The sequence below is a fragment of the Ursus arctos genome, unplaced genomic scaffold (assembly GCF_023065955.2).
Source record: "Ursus arctos isolate Adak ecotype North America unplaced genomic scaffold, UrsArc2.0 scaffold_10, whole genome shotgun sequence".
Classification (NCBI taxonomy): Eukaryota; Metazoa; Chordata; class Mammalia; order Carnivora; family Ursidae; genus Ursus; species Ursus arctos.
In genome coordinates, this window is record NW_026622764.1 from 9,531,864 (window position 1) to 9,551,634 (window position 19,771).

At 40.8% G+C, this 19,771-nt stretch overlaps 2 protein-coding genes across 2 annotated transcripts in view; one reads left to right on the top strand and one right to left on the bottom strand.

Moving 5' to 3' along the window:
* Positions 1 to 13,478, top strand: part of FGF14 (fibroblast growth factor 14) — a 168,416-nt gene extending 154,938 nt beyond the window's left edge. The window contains exons 4-5 of the mRNA XM_026493566.3: positions 7,915 to 8,113; positions 11,386 to 13,478. Of these exons, the coding sequence (XP_026349351.1) occupies positions 7,915 to 8,113; positions 11,386 to 11,522 (336 nt within the window). The 3' untranslated portion in view covers positions 11,523 to 13,478. The remainder of the gene's footprint in view (positions 1 to 7,914; positions 8,114 to 11,385) is intronic.
* A 2,498-nt stretch (positions 13,479 to 15,976) lies between these two features.
* The window catches only part of ITGBL1 (integrin subunit beta like 1), a 201,851-nt gene continuing 198,056 nt past the window's right edge, over positions 15,977 to 19,771 (bottom strand). Inside the window, exons 10-11 of the mRNA XM_026493565.4 lie at positions 19,131 to 19,244; positions 15,977 to 18,702 (exon numbers count right to left, since the gene is read on the bottom strand). Coding sequence (XP_026349350.1) covers positions 18,611 to 18,702; positions 19,131 to 19,244 — 206 coding nt within the window. The 3' untranslated portion in view covers positions 15,977 to 18,610. The remainder of the gene's footprint in view (positions 18,703 to 19,130; positions 19,245 to 19,771) is intronic.

Genomic DNA, 19,771 nt, shown 5'->3' on the forward strand with positions numbered 1-19,771 from the left:
CTTTCTGTAACCATGTACCAACCAACCACGAGAGGTGATGCGGCATGTAACAGTTAAGAGTGTCTAGCTTGGGCACGTGGGGTCGGGTGCAGCTTGGCTAAGCAGCTCTGTAGATCTCGGGCAGGACTTGAGCTTGTGTCTGGAAAGAGGCTAGCTTAGATTGGAGCAGTTGCCTCTACTTCCCCTATGTCTGTCCTCCAGCAGGCCCACCCAGGCATGCTGTCGTGACTGTGCGGCAGGGGGGAAGGGCAAGTCCAGGGGCACAAGTGTTTGTCAACCTCTGCTTTCCTCACCTTGGCTCCTAGTGGGAGGACGTGTCAAATTACATGCTAAAGGGCATAGATCCAAGGGAGGGTGAAGAATACGGGCCATTTTTGCAACTGCTTGCATGTCTAAAAAAGTAAATATTTTCAGCTGGACAGTATGATAAATGAGTAGGAATAGTTAGATATATTTATCTTGATGAAAAGAAATGTATTTGGGCAGGCTGCTTAACTCTCCGTGGTCAGTTACTTCATTTCTAAAATGAAGATAATAATAGCACCAGTCCCATAGAATTATAGTGAGGATTAAAGTCAGTGATTATGTAAAGTGTATAGCACAGCACCTGGTGCAGAGTATACGTGATTTAAGTATTAGCCAAAGTTATTAACATTACTATTATTACCATCATTGTTATGTTGAAGATTTTACTGTTGTGTGCTGACGGATATGTGAGAATGGTGTATGGTTGTATCAATACTTTCTTAAGCGTATTTATTTTGTAAGTTTTTTGCTAATATTTATAGCGTTGATACCATGTGTTCATGTTACAAGCATTATTATTTTTGGAATTTATCCATGTCTATATTCTAGAGAAAACAGATTTAACATTATAGAACCAGTTTGCACATATTTTTATTTATGACCATAAAATTTCTCACTTAAAGATGTGCTGTAAATACTTCATATGTTTGTTTCCATTTTCTTGCTTTAATAAATTTTATATTAATGTTAAGAAATGTAGCAAGCTTATGATTAATACCAGTTTAATTGATATTTTCTAAAATTTTGTGATCATTTATCAATTTATTAATGGTAGTAGGAACATATTGCAATGCTTCCCAAACTCTAATATGCATACAGATCACCAGGAGTCTTGTTAAAATGCAAATTCTGATTTAGTAGGTCTGTCTGCAATGGGGCCCCAGATTCTGCATCTCTAACAAATTCCCATGTGAAGGAGTTGCTATTTAGTCCCTGAATAGCAAGGAGATACTTATATTCTCCTTATGTAAGTTAAAGATTTTTATATATGTAGTTATAATATATATGAAAAAATATAAAAGTACATAATCATAAAAATTAGTAAAATAATTAAATTATTTAATATTTAATCATTTCAATAAACAATGTTCTTGCCACAATTCTAAGTAAGTATGTCAGTAAGTCATAAAAAGAAAATATTTATTCAATATAATAAATTAAAAATATATTTAATAAATATAACAATTAATATGTCTAAAAATAAATCTATTTATTTATAATATCTCTAAATGTCAAATAGTATCTTTCCTGGCCAAAGAAAGAAAGAAAGAAAATATCTTCATTTACAACTTTTTTTCTCTAGGAACTACTTAAGTAACAGCTTCTGGACCTATAAATGTATAAACTGAAGACTTCTTTGTTGGTGAGAATATACTTCAAGCCACTGGGTCCTGTAATCAAATCAAAGCAAAGCTGTCTCTTAAACACAAATAAAATTATGCTTTAGTTTGAAGTACATGCAAACAATTGGCTAATTTTTTTCTTCCTGTGGGCATTCATCATAGTCTAATATTATGAATATTTCACTATGTAGAATTTCAGATAAATAGGTTAGTCAACTCAATTGTCTGCCTTTGAGTGTTAACTACAAATTCTGGTTTGTCCCCAAATTCACGACTATAAATTCTTCTAAAAGGTCAGAACATTCTTCCTTTATACGTAATCTTAAGGGTGCCCCACATTTCTTTTTCAAGAGCTGGCCAGCGTCAGAGCAGTATCATTAAAGCATATCATTGATTTTGAAACTATAGAAGGTGAAGGAGAATGGATGGGATAATTCTCTGGTGATCTCAGGATAATTCGAGTAGAAAAGGAAGAAAAAAACTGAGAATTTGGGTTAAATGGATCCTTAGAATTCCTGTATGTAGGAATGTCTATTGTCTTGAAACCTAGAAGGAATAATTAAATCACTACTTACCTGACAATAATAACTTAGGTGAATATTCAAGTTGCACTTTGCGGTTCTATGTATAACTTATAAATATAACTATCAATATAATTACAATTTACAACTCAATGTATAGTTTACAAATCATTTGCACCTCTATTATCTTATTTGAGATTTGCAAGAAACCTTCATGATTTGTGACTGTTCTTCGAGGAAGAACTTGGAATCTGAGGCTCCTTCCTTCTCTCAGCCTAAGCCTGGGGAGAAATACTCCAAAGTTCAGGGTCAGAGTCATTACTGAGATGTTGATGGGAGGGGACTGAGCTTTTAGATGACTCTGAAATACAGAGGTTAGTAGAATATCAACAGCAATTATTTATTGAGCATTTATTATGTGCTACATGCTAGTATATATCAAATATTTCTCTATCCTCTCCTTTGAATCTATTTTAGATTTCCTTTCTATTCTAATAAATATTGTAAATTTATCTGAAATGCCTATTTTTATATTTTCCTTTGGAAACAATGGAGGTGGTGGTGGTGGTGCTGTTGGTAGGCAAACCTGGAGATAGTAACCAAAATGTCAATTTTCATTTAGTCCTTGATGATACCGGGACTAAAGGAATTTGCTGGCTACTACTTGTGTATCCTTACCAGAAACGCCAGCTCATAACACACTGTATGGGCTTTTCCAGGGATGAAACTCATGAGAATTCTCATTCAAATGGTTTGCATTTGTGATGAGGTGGTGGGATATCGGTGAGATGAGGTGGGGTGGGGTGGAGTCTGGAGCCAACAACCAAGAAAGCATTCTTGAGACATCTTTGGTGCAAAATGGTGGTTTATTAAAGCACAGGGACAGGACCTGTGGGCAGAAAGAGCTGCACCGGGGTCATGAAGAGTGGCCCATTATATACCCTCAAGTTGGGAGAGGGTTAGGAATAGTGTAAGTCTCTAAGAATTTTGGAAGCAAGGTTTCCAGACCTTGAGGGGATAGCTGTTGTTGGGAAAAGATCATTTATTACCGTCTAATAAAACCTTGGTCATGAGATCTTCAGATGTATATAGGTGGGCCATGTGCTTGGGGGATGATTGCCAACACGTATCTTGGGGGGATTTAGAGAGAAAGGAAGCTTTTATTCGTTAAAGTAGACTTACAGGATCCTGGTTGGGGAGAGGGGGTCAGGCTAGGACTGCCTTTTGCCCTTAGCAAAGTATTAACATTGAGGCAATTGAGTCCCTAGAGGAATGTCACTCTGCCTGTTCCAAGGACTTGCCAATGGGCTGTAGGTAGTAAGGTAATTTCATAATTTTTCTTCTGCCTTTGTTTCTCACATCATTGTATACATGAAAAGTAAGTGCAATCCAAATTCAGTTTGGGAATACTTAGCTCTTCAGTGATTTGAAATTAGGTGAACAGCCCCTCCCCATTTATCTAGGTTGGGGAGTCTTCAAAATGTACCTTAGATCAGAGTGGGCAAAAAGTTTTGGCCAGTCACCATACAGCAAACATCGTAGACTTCGCAGGCCACATACAATCTCTGTCTCAGCAATTCCCTGAACTTCGGAGTGCGCGCTGTACGAAGAGGTAAGCAGCTGTCTCAGGCCCTTGCTCTGCAGTTTGCTGCACCACTGGCTTAGATCTTCAAGGGCACCTTTAGGTCTTAGGTTATGATTATCCTGAGTTAGCTGGGTTTATAGCCATTCGCTAGTCATGGGTTATGGAAAATTGGCCTTCCCTTCCCTCCACCCTCTTTCATCCTGACCCACAAGTCTTGCTTTGTATATGCAAATGGCCCATCAGGGTATTTTCCTGAAACAAAGGCATTTCCCTCAGAAGAGGAATTCTGCCCCTACTGTTAAGATAATAAGTACGCAGGACAGATGGTGCTTTCAATCCAGAACAACCACAACATAAAAGGAGATATGAAATTTTTGTCTAATTGTTCTGTTTTTCTATTCTATGAGTGGATGATTTCATCTGGCAGTGGTACAAATTAATATCTAAGCTTCTGCTGGAGCTCAACTGTTGTTGATTTTGTTGTGGTATCGGGGGTTCTAAATACAGGCAGGCAAGACAAGGAAAAGACGTATCAAACTCCATATCTATTTCGTCTTGGCAGTTTCTGAGAGTTTATATTTAAGCTTAAATTTAAATAAGCATTCTCATATTATCACTGCCCGTTTTAGAGCATTTCATTGGCACTCTCATCGTATTACTCAAATGTATCAAAACCATAGGGTTGGTTAGAGCTGCGTTACAAAGCCACCTGGGGTTCCTTCTTTCTTTAGTACTTTGGCTTCTTTATGTTGGAGATCTCACACTGCAGGCTCATGGGCCCCATCTCTGACCCTTGGTCTTCACACCATCGAAAAACAAAAGCAAGAACTGAGATACAGTTGCCACCGTTAAAAGGAAATTTTATCGAGAAACCCGATTTTCTTCTTTCCTTTGGAAAACCAGACTTAACTAAAGATCTAATGTTTTTCTTTTCTACCATTCTATCTCTTCGACACTGAGCCCGAGTAGGGGCGCATTCAGCCTCATACTGGTGCCTTGACCATAGCAGCCCGCTTCCCTTTTGTGTCCACATGGTCAGTAAATGCATGGAGTTTGTGACCCCTGCTGGGCACATGTCCCCTAGGGATCTCATCAGCGACAGTGTCCACCCGTGGGACTTTTCACTCCATCTGTCCCCTGAAGCATACTGTGGGACTCAAACACAAAACTGCAACTGGGTTAACTGGTTATTATCGAGAGCATGTATGTTTATGTGTTATGTTTTGTTCATTTGCTCAATGCCACTTTTTCCTTGCAAGGAAATACCTTTTAGAAGTTAGTCCAGAGAAAAAGAAAAGATTTTCTCTCTTCAAGAATTTTTAGGACATAGAGATTTCTGTTTCAGTCTGGGCTACCCAGAGGTTCAGAACTCAGTTTAACAATGTGTCATAATTCCGGTGATATTTCCCCCCTTACTTTTTGTGTCCTTGATAATTATATTAATACTAGTTACTAAAATGAACACACATATACGCATGTTGTACAGTTTTCCAGTCCATTTTGCAGAGATCTGGCTTCAGCACGTCAGTGTGTGTTACTAATGTCTCAGAACCAGCCTCCTCGTTGACAACAGATTTGTGTCGGTAAAAGACTCATCGGGCTATGTCATGATTCCCTCACTTATTCAAGAGGGGATGTCTGCATATCTACCTCTTGCTCCTAAGAAGTCTGTGTAATTATCAGAGTGTCCAAGACCCTATCACCTTTCTCTGATCTACCTTCCTATCCATAAATCTGTGAAGTCACTGGCCCAGGTCCCAGAAGGAGGATGGGGAATGACTTCCTCAGAGTCCCCAGAGGCAAACATTTCATCTAAAAAGATGTAGTGTCAGATGTCCTGAAGGTATACTCTGAGAACAAATGACTTCTTCCCCATCTACCTCTTCATTCTCTTTCATACGCAACTTAGAGAAAAGACCATGCTAGCTCATTTGCGGATGGTAATGCCCTCATCCCACATCAAGGCAGTGGGGACCAGAGGGGAGTTAAGGGTTGACTGCTCTGTGGAACTGCTTTTCCAGAGCTGAAAGCCCTGGTGTCTCTAGGTAAAGGTCAGTCAACGGTGTGGCCTAACGGGTCAGCTTTTCTCCAGTCCACTCCCAGCTGGTTTCGAGATGAGCTTTAACTGGTCTCAAATAATATACTCGGATGCCTTGGCCTGTCTTGATAGAAGACAAGTGACATGCTGAAGTTTAATTTGTCATGGAAGCTGCACAGTCAAACAATATGTTGTATTTATTAGTCTTTTGAGGACAAGCCAGATTTACAGAATTCCACTTTATTTCCCTCACCACAGTGTGTGAACACGCACCCTTTTGTCAGTCTTCCCTCCGTGCCATGGCCTGATTAGCTCACTGAGACGGTCGTTCATTAGCAAGAGAGGGAACAGGGTGATATTTGGAAAAATAGGATTTAGTGGAGAGCCAGAACATTTATTTAGATGGGATCTCAGTCAAACCTGAGCTAGTGTCATCTAGAAGAAATGAAGGCCTACATAAATTCCTTTGGGGGTGTCTAATCCCATCTTTTGGCTACTTCTAATTTCATTGAATTAATCACTGGATCTGTTATCTTTGTCATGAGAAGCATCTGCCATTAACAAAACCTGTTCCCCTTGGAAAACTATTAGCTCTCAGTGAATTACAGTAATGGGGCACTCTGAATAAATTGTATCCTGCAAGAGACACCATTTGATAATTCGCACTCTCATGGGAAATATGGAAAGAACCTTTCTACAGGCAATAATGTCACATTCCTTATTATGGTTAGCTTAACTTTAACTCTTGACAAGTTTTATTTCTAGTCCCTAAAGGATGTGTTTTTCAGAACGTGTACAGAAAATTACATTTTAAAAGAAAAGAAAAACAGATTATTTTCTGCAGTCATAAAAATCTATTAAGGTGAAATTTTTTTTCAAGTACAGTGATATTTTTTTAAAAGATCAGTGGCAGGAAAGCTCTGTTTTTGCATCTGTATTTCATATGTACAAAATAGCACACTGTCGAACTATTTAAAGTAGCTGCAAAGACAAGTTAAGTGGCTTCCATGTCTATAATGAGGAAGGTTGAATTTTTAAATCGTTATTATTTTTTAAAAGATTTTATTTATGTATTTGTCAGAGAGAGAGAGCACAGCAGGGGGAGCAGCCGGCAGAGGAGACGGAGGGGGAAGCAGGCTCCCCGCTGAGCAGGGAGCCTGATTGGTGACTCGATCCCAGGGCGCTGGGATCATGACCTGAGCTCAAGGCCCCCGCTTAACTGACTGAGCCACCCGGACATCCCTTAAATTATTTTAATAGGGGTCTGTTAGAAATGCCTTTGACAGTTAAAGTTTAGAAGTGTGTAAAAGTCACCTATGAATATTTATGTCATTAATGATAATCACACGGTAGTAAGCTTAGTGCGGCCCATCAGTGGGGATCGTGGCATTGAGAGTCACGGCGCTTAATTCATGTTACCCTTTCCAGAAATGCCGTGTGGACGGCGGTTAGGGCAGCTTCTGCTGTTTCTCTTCAAGAATTCCAGTGGGGGTCCCGCATGGAATTAGGTCATTACTTCCAGCTCCTGTCACTACGGCCGGCTAACACAACATCCAGACTCCGCTCCGGTGGCTCGCTCTTGTGCCCGCCGATCCTTCTGGTTTGAGTGTGAGGTTTCAGTTTGTGTCTTAGTAGGTAAAACTATCACCCTATCCTCTCAGTGATCTAGGGCACAGCTAGCGACTGTCAGGGTAGCACATGATGATTCCTACGGAAATATTGAACATAGATGAGCAAACACCAGAAGTATAGATTCTATTTTTGTTTAGCCTACAGTGAATATATGATGCTACTCACTGTGCCTTTTCTGGTTATATTCTGGTTGAATTCTATTCTGTTTCACCAAGACCGTTGTGAGTTTGCGCATGTCTCCTAGTTTCTTACGAAAGGACATGCATACTCTTGCCTATGCATATGTTCCCAGGAGTAGCAGATTCTTCTCTATTCATTGTATATTGAAAAAAGTACACAAATAGTCCCTGCAGGACGAGGTGCTGCCGGGTCGTCCCTGCCCCAGGGCTGTCTCCTTCAGCCTGGCCGACAAGTGTCTGGAGAAATACAAAGTTCAGGGAAGCTCCCATTCTTTTCTCTGACTGTCTTTTCTTCCTCTTCTCTCGACAGGAACTTTTTACCCCTGAATGCAAGTTTAAAGAATCTGTTTTTGAAAACTATTACGTAATCTACTCATCTATGCTGTACAGACAACAGGAATCTGGAAGAGCCTGGTTTTTGGGATTGAATAAGGAAGGGCAAGTCATGAAAGGAAACAGAGTAAAGAAAACCAAACCAGCAGCTCATTTTCTACCCAAGCCATTGGAAGGTGAGTGTTATGTGATCACCCCTCCCAGTCTGTGACACATTTATTTTTCCCATTGCTAACTCTACATGGGCCACGAGGAATCCTCACGGAATGCTGGAAATTTTCTGTATCTTGATCTGGGTGGTTGTCACCCAGATGTCTACTTAAGTTATGAATTTAAGATTTGTCCACTTTATTGTATATATAGGTGTGTGTATTTATATATTTTATAGATATATAATGTATACACACATACATACACATATATGCACAAATTGATGGAGCATATAAAAATATATTACATGTATACATATATAATTAAGTTTTGAAAATTATGGAATACAAGTCTGTACCCATTTTTTTTTTAAGATTTTTTATTTATTTATTGGACAGAGAGAGAGACAGCCAGTGAGAGAGGGAACACAAGCAGGGGGAGTGGGAGAGGAAGAACCAGGCTCCTAGCAGAGGAGCCCGATGCGGGGCTCTATCCCAGGACCCTGGGATCAGGCCCTGAGCCGAAGGCAGATGCTTAACGACTGAGCCACCCAGGCGCCCCAAGTCTGTACCCATTTTGATGGTATCCAGCTGAAAGTAATCACACACTTGTGAATTACTATAATTACAGAAAATAAAGTTAATCTCTTCACCTTTCAAGAGCTTGTTGATGTCCCCTATCTCCTTTCCAGCTGTGCCCTTGTTTAGTAAACTGGGCTGTGGCTCCGCCTTCTTTCATAGTCACCTGAGAACAGGGAAGCTTTCACATTCACTTTGACCTGATTCCCAGAGAGCAGGCTATAAAGTGTTGCTAATTAATCAGAAACTTCTGCAACTTTCTCATTAAGGATTCTGCCAGAAGTGCCATTTACCTTATCTACATAATACGAGAACTAGAAAAAAATTAATCTTGAGGCATTTCAAAAGAGGCATTTGTCTATTCAAATACTTTTGTTTCACTTTGGCAGAAAAGCAGATCTACAATAATTAAATAAACACTTTCATCTAACTTAGTTTGATTTTCTTTTTGTTTTTTGTTCCTAGAGGAAAGGTTTAGCCATCAAGAGAAAATGTATATTGGTTTTATAATCCATCTTCTCTATATAGATATAAGATAATTCCAAATATTAAAGGTTAATTATTAATTATTTGTGAATGTATAATTCAGCTTTAAGTTTGCCTGTGTTTGGAAAACCACTCTTGTTAGTTAATACCATCTTTATAATTTCAACAATAATGGCTTACTATCCCCTTAACTAAATTTGCCTATAGAACAAGCCATTGAAACCTAGACAATTAGCCACCAGGGACTATCTTGGAAAGGAAAAATTATGCCAGAGTCTGAAATATGAGTGAACTATTCTCATTACATGATAGATCATCAGACAGAGTAGAAATAAGAAATGAGAGGGTTTTGCTGTCCTTCCAAAGTAACACCTCTGTGATTTGGCCTTACTGTTTTACATGAATTGAGAGCATCAGACTCACCAATATTCAAATGCAAGTGAAATATTTGAAAACTAAGTCCATAGCAGTTCTATAAAAATCTTGTTTCTTTGCCACCTTGCTTTGTCTCTTTACATTAACTTTTGCTTTGAATATGAACTGATAGGAACTAACTAAATTCTAAAACCTTATCTTCTAGCCGCATCAACATAATGAAAACCAAAAGAGACTTCATGTCTCTTAACTGAGGCAAAAGCTGGAGACCAGCTATTTTTGTATATCTAGCAGGAAATATCGGAGACTGAGACTTGGTGTAATAATATCACTTGGTATTTGAATCATACACTGAACAGTTGTGTGTATGTGTGCGTTGTGCGTTCATGGACTTCAGAGGCAGAGAGAAGCAGTATTTTCAAATAATTAGCAGACAGAAGTACCCTAAAAATAACGAAGGGGGTATTATAACGACGGAGGTTATCACTTAGTGTAATTTATAGAGGAAGATTAATTTCCAACTTTCAAAACCCATACGGAATGTACATTATATGATTGGAAACGTGAGGGCAAATTAGGTACTTGATTAATTATTGATGCTCTGGGGCACTCCTGTCTCTTCCACACCTTCACCGCATGGACGGTCAAGGTTAATGCTGTGACGCTGTCGTCTCCTAACTGCGTTAGTAGTGGGAGTGAGACTGGAAGGCGCTTCGCGGATGTGGATTAATTCCCTGGTACCTTGCCGGGTCCTCGCAGACAGGCCGGGCGCACACGCGCTCTCAGAGCTGGGTGCTGCTGCCCGGCCGCACGGCCCTGACGCCAGAGGCCTGTGCCGCCGCCTTGAGCGGGTGGGGGGCCCACGATGGGGCGCCCACCTGACCCTGAGGAGACACAGTCTCTTCATAAAATACCGTATACAGGAAACTCTCCACAGCACAGCGGCTTAGACGGCCCGAATTCTCTAGCATTTCTGACGGCAGATGATTCCTGCTCAGCTGATTTCCCCCAAGTCAGTCTTCCATGTCCTTGCACGGCATCTCTTAGAGTCCGTTTCCAACAAGCCACCTGAGCGGCTGGGCTAGCCGCGGCCCTGGATACTCGTCAAGCAGCTCCTCAGCGCTCACTCGGACATGGCTCCCACTTGCCCTCTTGCCACTCTCTGCTTCTGCCTTACTTTTAACAAGCTCTCGGAAAACGAGGCCTAAAAATACAAAATGCCCCACACATGCCTTCGGTTTCCGTGATGGAGGGAGAGGAAATCCAGAAGGCTCTGGCTTCAGGAAAGTGAGTTCCTGGTCATTGCCTGGGATAGCTTTGAAGTTGACACTAGTGTGATTGTGTTGCTTTTGAATCACTTGAGAGAAACATAATGTAATGATCTACGGTGTCCATACCGGGCCTCGAAAAGATGGATGGGAACGAGGGGGTTCAGGGGTTGACATCGGCGTGCCCTGGAAGGGAAGTCTGAGTTTTCCTAGCTCTACAAAGAGAAGGAGGTTAAGTGCTCGCCCATCCCCCACACTGTGTGTGTGTGTGTGTGTGTGTGTGCGCGTGTGCGTGTGTGTGTGCCGGTGCCGATGCCTGCTTTACGTCTGAGGCCCACGAAGAGGCCCTAGCTCCTATTTAAACCTCCCCTCCTAGACAAAAACCCAGGCACACCCACGTCCATATTTTGGTTCTAGAAACCAGAGAATGTGAAGGAAGTCATTTCTGTCCGGGGGCGGGAAACGATGGCTTCACCACGGGAATTGCCTCCCCTACGCGGGGTTGCTTTACTCCGGCGCGCGGCCACGCTCGAACCTAACCGGGTCATGTCTCCTCCCCTCCTTCCCTCATGCCCTCCTGCCCGTCACCAGTTGCCATGTACCGAGAACCGTCTTTGCATGACGTCGGAGAAACGGTCCCGAAGGCCGGGGTGACGCCGAGTAAAAGCACAAGCGCGTCGGCAATCATGAATGGCGGCAAACCAGTCAACAAAAGTAAGACGACATAGCCAGATCCCCACCGGTGTTGTGACTCAGTCGTCCCGCGCAGTTGAGTGATTTATCCTTGCCGGACAGTCCTGCTCCGTGGCTGAGGCGCGGCTGGAAGTCGGCCGGAGCTTGCTCCCGGCTCGCTCGAACTTCTTGGTTGCAAGTGGATAAATCTCAACCTGTTGCGCCCCCAGAACATGAAGACGCCTGGACAACCAGCTAAACTCAGACCATGGAATGCCCTACCAGATATGGAATGCCTTTTTAATATCTTTTCTGTGACCGTGACACTTCATGTGAATGACATACTTCACAAGTACACTCGATACCTTGCCTGCTGACAGCTACCCATAATCCTTTTTGAGTCCTGTTTCAGCGAAATCCATGTGTTTAAGTTCAATTTTGTAGCACACGAATACTATTGAGTAATTTCTAGTTAGACGCTGTAAACCTGTGCTATTATGGATTTCTCTTCTTCCCGTTTTTACAGGGCTGCTCGCTCCACTGTCTGTGACCTTTTGCAGGGATTGTATTCCTCTAAATCTTAAATGTGGCAGTTGGCCTAGTTCGGAGAGCGATCAGGGAATCAGGAAGCCTTCTAAACCTATTATTACAAATTGCATCTCTAAAGATTAAGAGTGTTGTCTCCGGCTCCCACTATCGATTAAACACACATATACGCTCTATCCAGTAGCAGACACTGTGCTCCTGAGGTCGGCGTTGCCGGGGTGAGAAATGGGTCAAACACAGTCCCGGGGGAAGCTCTCTACGATATGTGTTTGACATCCCCCTATAGTTTCTTTGTGTGTGTGTGTGTTTTATACATATCACAAGCTTACTGGTAATGGTAACATTTGCCTTGCCCAGCGAGCAAGACCCACTGGTTTTTGAGAAAGTGGGTCCAAAGAACTCTGTAGGCCTTGTAGGCCTGATTAAGGTTCATTTTTCATCTACTGATCCTCATTATTTGGAAAAAAGGAAAAAAAAAAGAAAATTCAATAATTACAACCTACAAGAATTGCGCTACCTAAATCCATTTCCGATATAATCCTACCTGTTTTTAATGAACCGAACTGAATGCCATCCCCGGTTTTGGCTGCGTTCTACTCATACTCAGCAGAGCATGGGCAAGGCGGCTGTTGTGTTCTTTTCTGCAGCAGCAATGCAAACGTTAGTTATAAATTAGACTTTAATATTTTTGGTGTTTAATGACAAGTTTTTAAACTGGACATACTAGGAAAAACTATTTTTTTTAGCTCAGCATGCTGAGTCAGGTACTGTGTAAGTCACCACTCCATACCTGTAACTCAGCTTCTCGGGGCCCCGGGTTGCCCAGTAGCTGGGGTAGAGGTGCCTTGCCATGAGCTCAGAATGCAGTCTGTTGAATTCTTCTGGATAAAATTCATGGCAAACCAACACGTTCAAACATCAGGTTTTTGGTCCACTCCATTGATTTGCTTTTGTTTTATTTTGCTTTCTTAATTTCCTTTTGCCTAAGTCCGAGCTTAGGGAAGACAACCGCTAAGAAAGGCCACGAAATCGTTGACTGCACAGGGAAGAAACCATGCAAAACGTTCGCTATGGGATATAAAGAGTTTCAAAATGTGGAATACGAAACTGTTTGGAAATATATTTGTTAACTCTGTGTGTACTTAATAAAATTCAATGTTTCCTCCTCAGAAGAGTTAACTGAGACCAAACTGAACCTCATTTATAGAAAACTATAAATGTACTGGCCTCTTATGATTATTTCCATGTGGAAGGCTGACCCAGTCGCCACTCCCCCGCCTCCCCCCCCCCCATCTGCACTGTATTTCCTGGGAAATTATTTTGCCACTGCGTTCCTAAGTCTCCATGACAGCCCTTGCCCGGCATTTAAAAATTTTGGCCTGCTTAGCTGATTAAAGATTTAGTATAAATTTAACTGTTTATGCTTACTTCATTTTCATATTGGATTTCATTTTAATAAATAAAAAGTTAGCATAACGTTTGAGTAGATTTATTGTCAATAATGCTAAAGTACGAATACAACAAAATGATTCCTTCAACCATTCTTGGTTTCTTGTGACACCGTTTTAAAGCCCATCATTTGCAACAGGATGAGTTAAAATCCGTTAGATGAATTTCACGAACCAATTTAGGGAAGACATGTATTCTATAATCTGTGGCAAACCGAATTATTTAACTTGACATTCCAATTAGATGGGCTTATAGACACTGCTTCCCCCAATATACACACACACACTAACACACACACACACACACGCACACACACATGCACACACAACAAACAACCCCACCTATTTGGTTTTGGTAATCAGCCCTATATGCTGTTTTCTCCCCCTGCAAGCCTGTTTATTGGTTAAAATTAAGACAAGATTTATTTTTGTAAATGACTGAGATTTATGTCAATGTGCACCTCCGTTTTGTTTTTTATATTATTTGTCTCCAAGGGCATTTATCCCTATGAATGGATGTCAAATACTTTCTGCTAATATATGTTTAGACATATTGCCGACGGGTCCTTGTTATTTGTAAATTAGACGGTTTCCTTTGTGTCTGGTCTCACCTGTTGCATGGGACGAGGACAGCACCGATGAACTGCATGTAGTAGGACCTGTGTATCAAGAACTGTTGGTATGTACTATTCAATTTACATACAAAAAGTCTGTCTGCATTGTACAGTTTCTGTGTTTAATACCATTTGTTGTATTCACAAATACAACATACTGAATAAAATATTGATATGAAGGCATATTACAAAACATCAAACAACTTTATGTAACAAAATGCCATTGCTTCACCCACAACTATAGAGAAATGTCATGTAAATAAGTTGGTACACTCAATGTCCCCCTTTACCATGCCAAAGAAGATTTTAGCTCTTTGATGATACCTCTCTTGCTATTTTTCTGGGATAAGACGCCAACATTTTTTCCCCTCAAAAATTAAGTTTGCTGTTATTAAGCAAGTGCAATCTGTCCTCATTGATGTTCTGTATAGTAAATCTGATGGAATTCATTTGTACTACAGACTGTGTGTTTTGTACCTCCATGTACGTATGTCAGTCGCATTGAGTCTTATGTCACATTCCTTTTGCATGCATATCTGGTAGGGGAGGATATTTCTACTGATCTGTTATGGTAGCCAATTGCTTCACCCATCCCTCCGCAATGCTCGGGAATGTTCGTTGTTTCGATATTCCAGGCGACACCACGTTCATTTTCTTTAAAGTTTGCTTTCTAAAATGTTTGGCTACAACTTTACTTGGAAAAAATATAGAGGAGATCCAGATGGTGCGCCCTATGTAAAGAGTGAAATGGTCCTGAGCAACAGTTTGCTACAAATCCTGCAGAACTTAGAGATTCTTGCCCTAAGCGGTGGCCTGTCCTGAGTGTTGGGGATAGCAGGTGGCTTTAGGAGCTCCACAATGGGCCGACAAGACTCCTGCTGCAGTCCTAACTGTTTGCCTCTTGGAGAGTAAGCAGAGTGAGTATTTTTAACACACCTGGCCAGTTGCTCAATTAATGCCTAAAGCACTAAAACAGTCAGATGTTTTCGAGATGACCAATATTAGACTTGGTTTTCTTTTATAAAACAAAACAAAACAACAACAGCAACAACAAGAACTTCTTGTTCCTTAAGTTAGACATGTATCATTTCATTTCAGTTTTTATTCCTAATAAATACTAGAGGGAGAACTAATGTTTGAAGGAGAGACCAGATGACTAAGAAATGCATTTTAGAAGGAAATAAAATAATTGAAACCTATTTTCAATTGTATTTCAGAACAAGACTATTTCCAGGGAAAGCAATTGGCTAAATGCAGACATACCAACATCCAGACGCAAACTGTGTTACTTTGGAGTAAAATACATTTCCTAGCTTAAGTTTCTTAGCTTATAAGGGGGCACACAAGGCCTGTTGACTCTTGGATACTGGGTAGGGCTTCAGAGTTTTGACAGTGAGTCTGCAAACAAAGGCTGAGTTGTGATTTGTTTTATTTTTTCTTGGTTTTCTCTATCATTCGGTCTGATCCTGATGTTTGCTGGCAAAGATTGTGTTTGCATTCGAAGTGCTGGAGGCCGTTCCTTTCAAGGTGCTACAGGAATCTAGATTAGCTCAAGGGGTCCAGGGAGAAAATGGGGTATCATTATTATCCTCTTGGGTCTTAGGACCTTAGTAGAGTTTTACTGAAAAGTCCTTGTGGAAGACTTCCTCAGTAATGGTTTGCCAACAAGCAGGGTGAGTGCCAACACCAGCTGCAGACGTGTCTCGTCCTTCCCAACTGACCTTAATCTTCCAGAACTTCCCACCAACTCCAACAAGCCGATGAGCTTCCCACATTTACTCTTCCCCTATTACAAGTTTGTTCCTGCCCTGCCTTTTTTTTGAAAGAGGGAGTTTTGTTTTTTTTTTTAATCTTAGTAACGGAATTTAAAGTCAAAATACAAAATCACATTGAAAAAGGGTAGGATTTACGTCTTTACATGTAACTATATTTTATTTTTTCCAACTTAAACATGTAAATTAAATAACTTCTTAATAGGTCTATTGATGATTGCATTGCTAGAGTCAAAATCATATACACGCATACGAAATATTATAGCAGACAGAAAGAAGTAAAAAACTATTTCTGATTTAAAAGAAAAGTATTCATTAGAGATTAGGTACCAGGTGACTTATGCTATAACTCAGTTTCAGTTCAATAATTTGTAGCTAAATGAACCCAGAAGATAGCTGACTGTCCTATATTTTCAGCCTTGTCCAAAAATTTGAACAAACCACATTTTGAAATTTCTCATATAATAATTTCTCCATCTCAAAACTTTTCCTTAAAAAACATAAACGCTGAGGACACTTTTCTCATACGAAAATATAAAAAGAGAAGCCCTTCATTGTAGTTGTTAACAAAAGAGATAACAAACGTAGAGAACAGCAAGAAAAATAAGACACACCGAGGATTCCATGAGAAGACAAAGGAGAGCTCAGGTTGGCAAAATGCTGCTCCACTGGGAGCCAAGTCGAGCCCACAGTCTGTTTTTGTAAAAAAAAGCCTGTGAACTCCAAATGAGTTTGCTTTCTGTTTTCCCTTTTATAGTTTTGAAGTATTAAAAACAAACAAAGAAGATCCAACAGAGATGTATGTGGCCCACAAAGTCTAAAATATGTATTCTGGTCCTTTATCGAAGGTGGAGTTCCGCAGGAGGGAAGCTGAAGGCGGTTTGTGTTATGATGGCTAGAGAGTGAAGGGAATTCTGATGATGGTGCATCATCGAGTCATCAAAAGTGCTACCGAACAATTACAACAGGCTTGTTTGAGGCTTAAAATGATTAGCTAGAGAGGAGGAAAGAATATAGTCTATATTATTTCTCAACTGCTTCTATTTCCCTCATTTTACAAAACCGATATATCAACGGACATACTCAACAATAGAGATACAACTAATATGGTTGCACTCCATAATCTCAGGATAGAGATAACAATTTTATAAATCTATTAAAGTATGAGAACACTATTAGTACTATAAAAGTCAGCATCAGATAAACTTTCTCTTAAATAATTTTCAATATTAAATTTTTAAGTAACTCGGCAAATGCATATTTTCCTTATTTTTGGTGACTTGACTTATGAAGTCCAAGCCATGACTCTAGAATATTTACATCATTAAGTAAAATTTCCAAGTAAAAATTTTCATCTTAAACAATGCGGAAATGGTTTTGTTACATTATTCTAGGATTTTACAAAATATAATTCACATTTAGAAAAAAAAGTGGGTTTTTTAGCTCCAAATAATTAAAGGTTGCCTAAACTAATGTGTGTAAGTAGATTTAACTGTAAATGTGTAAGGGAAGTCCTAATTATTGTACATTTTCATAATTCAATGTGAATTTCATACAGAGCAAAATTTCACCATTAAGAAAATAAACATTTTGTTCCTATTGCTGAGTGAATATTTGTAATTTCTACTTAAGACATTTCTAGATTTTTTTTTTTATCCACTGAGCTTTGAGACTGGTGTCATTTGATCACAGTATCTCTTCTTGACTTCTCTGCATGACCCTATTTTGCAGTAAATGTATCCTTAGGAATAAGAGTCTTTTAAGGGAAACGAATGCATATTTCAGGCCCCTCCTAGGTCCCATTAGATATTGTCCTCTTGAAAGGCAAGTTACCATGGAATAGTTTAAATAGTGAAAAATCAGAGTCCTCGTACGCCTACCCCTGCCCAGTTTAAGAAGGGATCCGGTAACAGAAGACGCCCCTGAATACCTATTCATTCTGTGTTGTTCATCAGCAGTAGCCAAATATATATTGACACATTGTAAGCAACTTAAGTCACTATTTATTAAAAATGTCAAATTGTACATTTCTCATACTGCCTTCCTAAGAGAATCTTTTTCGTGAGTTTAAAGTGAGACCAAACGAATGACTTACTGGCTAAAACGGACCAGTCTTTTTCTTTACAAAGCACTGGTGATCCAGCCTCTGCCCCCCACCTCCCTCCGCTCCCCCCGCCATTTTCTCTTATGTGTGTTTGTCTTTATTGTCCCCGTATGGAAATGCTGAGTCACAGGAATCCTGAAAAAAATAAGATCGATGGCTTTATGTGAGGATATTTCCATAGATTCTCATGTGGTCTTTTTTGTGAGGGATATCCGTGTCTAACGACCGTGTAATCCAACATTTCTCAACTCCGGCACTATTAACGTTTGGAGTCCGCTAACTTTTTGCTGTGGGATGTTCAGCAGCATCCCTGGCCTCTAGCCACTAGAGGCCTGTCGCTCGCCCTCCCACCCCACCCAGCATGACAATCGAAATTGTCCGTACACGTTGCCAAGTGTTTTCCAGGTGGCGAAGTCACCCTTGTTGAGAACCACTGATGTAAATCCTGGAAGACAAATTCTTTCTGGCGTTATTTACATCAGACTTTGCTTAACTCATTTTTTAATGGGTACCCAGACTTCATGCAGGCATTCAGAAAGAGAAAAACATACAATAGTCTGTTTGACCTGTCCTAGTGGTGATTATACAAGGTTTCCTTTGCATGTATATTGTTCTAATGGCCTAGAAAAGTAAAGACTCCAGTCCTGTCCCGTGTAATTGTTAAGGATACTCTGTGCCAAGCCAGATTTCGCACGCATTTCCGTTCCATCCATCCCAGCACTCACAGTTCCCGCAGCTACAAAGTCCATTCCCTGCAAGAAAACACACGGGGGCATCATCATCGTGACTGAAATGCACCGGGTTAAAATACGTTCTTATCAACCACAGCCGCTCATAGTCGCAGCCATTCCACTCGCCCTCTTACAGCCACCTTGTTAGTATCTTACCGACAGCTATGGGAAATCGGATCTTTCAAACGATTGCTGGCCTCCGCTTGGTGCCACCAGCCGGGGAGCAGCCAGTCAGTAGTGCCCACCCTGCCCCGTTCCAGCTGGGCTCTGTCTCCATCTCTGTTTCCCCCCGAGCTTGTTTAAGCGCGTGTATTTCATAAGCAATTCTCAGGGCTCGATAATCGGGAGAGCCCCAGCCACCCCACAGCCATGGGCGGCACCATGGAGGGGGGCTGTTTGTCTTTCTCACCAACGGGGGTGCAGAGCAAGCCGAGCGGGTCCTACCGCACCTGTGCAAATGAGGCCGTCGTGCTTGTCACAGTCCCTGTCGTCACAGTCACAGAGTTCTCCAGAAATATACCACTCTTCCGCAGAGCAAATGCACTTTCCACAGTGGCAAGAGCCTGAAATCACAAAGGGCACGACTCGCTGTCACCACAGCACTAAAGGTTTCTGTCTAGAATAGAACATCGTCAACGCACGAACAACAGGCTTCTAAAAACCCATCTTCCCGAGGTACAAGTTTATCGAAGAGCCTGTTGCTCAGAGGGGAGCTTTGCTTACCGCAATCCATAAAGGTCATCCAGGAAAGGCTTCATTATGGATCTAGACAATTGCAATTAGCCTTGAGCAAATGTTCCACGGCCCAGTCTGGTTGAAATGTCAGTAAGAGCAGAACGTGCGGATTCTTATAGATAGCCTTCCAAAAAGGTGTTCAAAAACAGATGCTTTTTTCTTTTTTTTCCTGGGATGACTCATGTTTTAAACTGTCTGCTCTTTAAAGGAACTGAACGGTAAGTTTTATTAAATAAGGATGTATTTTATAATTAAAATTGCTACTAAATTATTGGGCTTCTGCTTTTGGATTTTTGTCTACATAATTTTCTGAAAGGAGGGACACACCTGCGTATTGGGGGGCTCGTCACAGTGC